Source organism: Artemia sp. Qi Xiang Cuo, chromosome 21 (genome assembly GCF_049724085.1).
Source record: "Artemia sp. Qi Xiang Cuo chromosome 21, ASM4972408v1, whole genome shotgun sequence".
In the NCBI taxonomy this organism is placed as follows: domain Eukaryota; kingdom Metazoa; phylum Arthropoda; class Branchiopoda; order Anostraca; family Artemiidae; genus Artemia; species Artemia sp. Qi Xiang Cuo.
In genome coordinates this window covers 18,130,783-18,134,841 of record NC_142814.1, presented here as the reverse complement: position 1 = coordinate 18,134,841, position 4,059 = coordinate 18,130,783, and the positions used below count along the sequence as shown (strand labels likewise).

Genomic DNA, 4,059 nt, shown 5'->3' with positions numbered 1-4,059 from the left:
TTTGTTACTTACTTAAAAAATGTTTATCATAATTTCCTGAATTAAATTTCTGTATTGTGCATCCAAACGGTGAATTTAAGAAAGAGTTTGTTACTTACATTTTTTTCCCTAATTTTTTAAATGAATTTTCTGCATTGTGTATTAAAGAGGTGAATTCATGAAAGAGTTTTTTACTTACGTACAATTTTTTCATAGTATCTTGAATGAAATTTCTGTATTTTAAATCCAAGAGTTGAAATCAATAAAGAGTTTGCTACTTACTTAAAATTTTTTTATAATTTCTTGAATGAAGTATCTGTTACTTACTTACAAATATTTTCATAATTTCTTGAATGAAGTATCTGTATTGTGTATCCAAGAGGTGAAATCAATAAAGAGTTTGTTGCTTACTTACAATTTTTTCATAACTTCTTGAATGAAATTTCCGTATTGTGTATCCAAGAGGGGACTTCAAGAAAGAGATTGTTACTTACTTAAAATTATTTCATAATTTCATGAATGAAATTTCTGTATTGTGCATGCAAACGGCGAATTCAAGGAAGAGTTTGTTACTTACTTAGAATTTTGCCATAATTCCTTGAATGAAATGTCTCTTTTTTTATCCAAGATGTAAATTCAAGAAAGAATTTGCTTCTTACTTGTGATTTTTTCATTATTTATTCAATAAATCTTATTCGTTTTGTATCCAAGAGGGGAGTTCGTGAAAGAGTTTAATATTTGCTTACAATTGTTTCATAGTTTCTTGTAAGAAATTTGGGCAGTGTGTATCCAAGTGGTGAAAACAACAAAGAGTTTGTTACTTAGTTAGAATTCTATAATAATTTCTTGAATGAAATGTCTTTTTATTTATCCAGGAGGCGAATTCACGAATTAACTTGCTACTTACTTACAATTTTTTCATAATTTCTTAAATGAAATTTCTGCATTTTTTATCCAAGAGGTGACTTCAAGAAAGAGTTTGTTACTGACTTACATTTTTTTCATTATTTCCTTAATTAAATTTCTGTTTTTGTGTATCCAAGAGGTAAATTCAAGAAAGAGTTTGTTACTTACTTACTTACTTACAATTTTTTTATAATGACAAATCCAACAATGGATTTTGATAAAGAATTTATTCATTCTGATACCTAGATTTGGTCAATGTAATCCCATGTGTCTGACAATAAATGTATGTAAATTCCTTTTCTTACATCTCCGATGTTTTAATAGACATTCTAAACGTTTAATATGCTAGCATACTCTAAAAATAATGGGCACATAACAATGTAATGCATAATATATTTATAATGAAATAATGCTATGTAGAATATTAATACAAAAATATATTATGATACATTATTAATATCAATGATCAATTTTGGACACTTTGAATCTGTTCCATAAAATAGTTCACCATGTTCTCTCTTGATATTGTAGCTATTGTCTTGTCTTAGCTCGTAATCAGTAGAATAATCATTATTCCATTTTTAGTCATACACAATTTTTACTGGTGTGTCACCGACATGTTCAATATGCGTTTTTTCTTTGGTATTATTTGGTTCATTGTCGGTTTGATCAATGGCTATCTAATCAGAAAGCTATCTGTAATGGGCTTACCAGACCTACTGGTAAATTGGATCCACCAATTTTTGATGGGTAGGGAGGTCCAGACCTCCCTGGGGGGCTCCTTCTCAGAGTTTAAGAGGAAAGCCTTTGACATTGGACTCCCTCAAGGGGCTGTTCTAAGTCCACTTCTCTTCTCAGTTTATTGTCATGATATAAGCCTGGAAAATGTTCTTGGAGCAGAGCTCTTTCTGTATGCTGATGATATTGCTGTTGCAGTTGTGGGGAGAGACCCTGCATGCTTACAGTCAGCCTCTCAAAAAGCTGTAGATATGCTATCAACTTGGGCAAAAAGTAACAATATGGTCTTCTCAAGCCATAAGTCAGTTAGTGTGTTTTTCCACAAATTGCATAACCTGGATGCTTTCAAACCACTGGTGAAACTGAATGGACATCGGATTGTGGTTGCAGAACATGCACTCTTTCTGGGAATTGTATTTGACCAAAAACTGACATGGAAACCCCATCTGGATGAGCTGATTGGCAGTCTCAAACAAAGACAAAACTTCATTAATGCTCTCTGTCTTGGAAGAAGAGGAGCCCCCACAGTCTTTGCTTCAACTATTGTCAAGTCAGTGGTGATGTCCAAGATAGACTATGGATCATTTATATATGGTTCTGCTAAGAAATGTCTCCTGAAGAAACTTAACACTACCCTCCATGCAATCTTACGAAGAGCCCTTGGCTGCCTAAAATCAGCTCTTATTGCAGCTATGTACTGTGAAGTGGGGATCCAGTCCCTTCACTCCAGAAGAAAATATCTCCTTTCAAGATATTTTGCAAAAAAGATGAGACTCAAGAACCCCATTATCTACAAAGGAATAATTAACCACCACAACCCTGATGTCCGCTACAAACCAACAGAGAGGCCCTCTTTTCAGAGATTCCTCTGCCTTCCTTGCATGGAAGAGTTCATAGAGAATGGTAGGCTGACTGATAATTTGGATGATGAGTCTCCTAGCGCCTTTAAAGGAATTGGAGAATTGATTATTCCTAATATCAGCATTGAAAAAAGGGAGGACCTCCCCCAAGCTGTGATGAAAATCATATTGCTGGGAAAGTTGGCAGAATACCAGGACTACATCCAAGTTTACACAGATGGCTCTAAGAAAGAAACAAAATGCAGCTGCGCAGTAGTTATACCCTCCCAGGGCCTGTCTCTTTCCTACCGTTTACCCCCCTACCTGACAATTTTCTCTGCAGAACTTATGGCACTTAAGTTTTCTCTTCAAGCCATAGCAAGCCAAACAGAGACTAAAAATCGGAAGTATATTGTCTGCACTGATTCACTGTCAGCTCTGGACTATCTTTCACACCAGCAACACCAAGCAAGAAATGTTGCCATGGAGATTGAAAATCTGACTACACAACTTGCAAGAAAGGGTATACCAGTCCTATTTATATGGGTCCCAGCACACTGTGGTATAAAGGGAAATGAATTAGCAGACCAGGCTGCAAAACAAGTCTCCCATTTGGGTCTGATCACTCAAATCCCTATTACTGGTCCTGAATTCCTGTCTTCAATCAGTTCAAAAATTTTGGAGGAAGAAGAGGCTTGGCTCCGTTCTTTCCATACTCAGCTCCTGGATCTGTATAATTACAAGCAACCATCAAAAAAAATGTACCTCTCATCTCGCATCCTTTCAACTTGTCTCTTTCGTCTTAGATGTGGCCATGCAAAGACAAAATCAACACTATTACATTGGAAAATGACCCCTTACCCCAACTGCAACACAGGTGGAGTGTATGAAGACGTGCGTCACATCATCTTCAACTGTAAAAAATATGAAAAGGAGAGGAATACGCTAAGGAATTGTTGTGAGAGGGCATTTAAGGCATTCAAAATGTGCTCAGTTCTGGGACATTACACGTCTTATTCTTGGGATATACAACTAAGCACAAACCCCGTAGGTATATTTTTTAAGAATACTGGTTTGGTTCATTCCCTTTAATTTTTTTTTTTTTTTTTTTTTTTTTTTTAAACCCTTAAATTAGCTCATTTTAGAGTCATCACAATTTGTACATTTTTTCCTTTTATCTATGTTCAATCAGTTTTTTTTTTTTTTTTTTTTTTTTTTTTTTTTTTTTTTTTTTTTTTTTAGTTGACGTATGTGACAGGAGTGTTGTATATTGGCATTATTTATTTAATTGTGTTGCAATTGCATTTTAATTGTTTTATGACAAAGCAGGGCCGAATTACTCTGATTCTTGTTTTTCGACGCAGGCATTTGCTACATGTGAATGACCCCCTACCAACAGCACAATAAGTGATACCTGAAATGGCTCAATGAATATTGACTAATGTGACACCCAAGCAAGCTAGTGATTACACAAGGCACAGAATAATTGAGTGATACGAACGCATATGACCGATTGGTCGAACGCGTCAAACCCCAAACAACAACAACAACAACAAAAGGTAATACTGAGCTGCAAGATTTTAGATCTATTATTTCT

The 4,059-nt window shown here is 35.0% G+C and overlaps 1 protein-coding gene across 1 annotated transcript in view; it reads left to right on the top strand.

Annotated features, from left to right (window-relative positions):
- Positions 1-1,586: 1,586 nt before the first annotated feature.
- The window catches only part of LOC148939298 (uncharacterized), an 8,803-nt gene continuing 6,330 nt past the window's right edge, over positions 1,587-4,059 (top strand). Inside the window, exon 1 of the mRNA XM_089106837.1 lies at positions 1,587-3,513. Coding sequence (XP_088962963.1) covers positions 1,587-3,513 — 1,927 coding nt within the window. The remainder of the gene's footprint in view (positions 3,514-4,059) is intronic.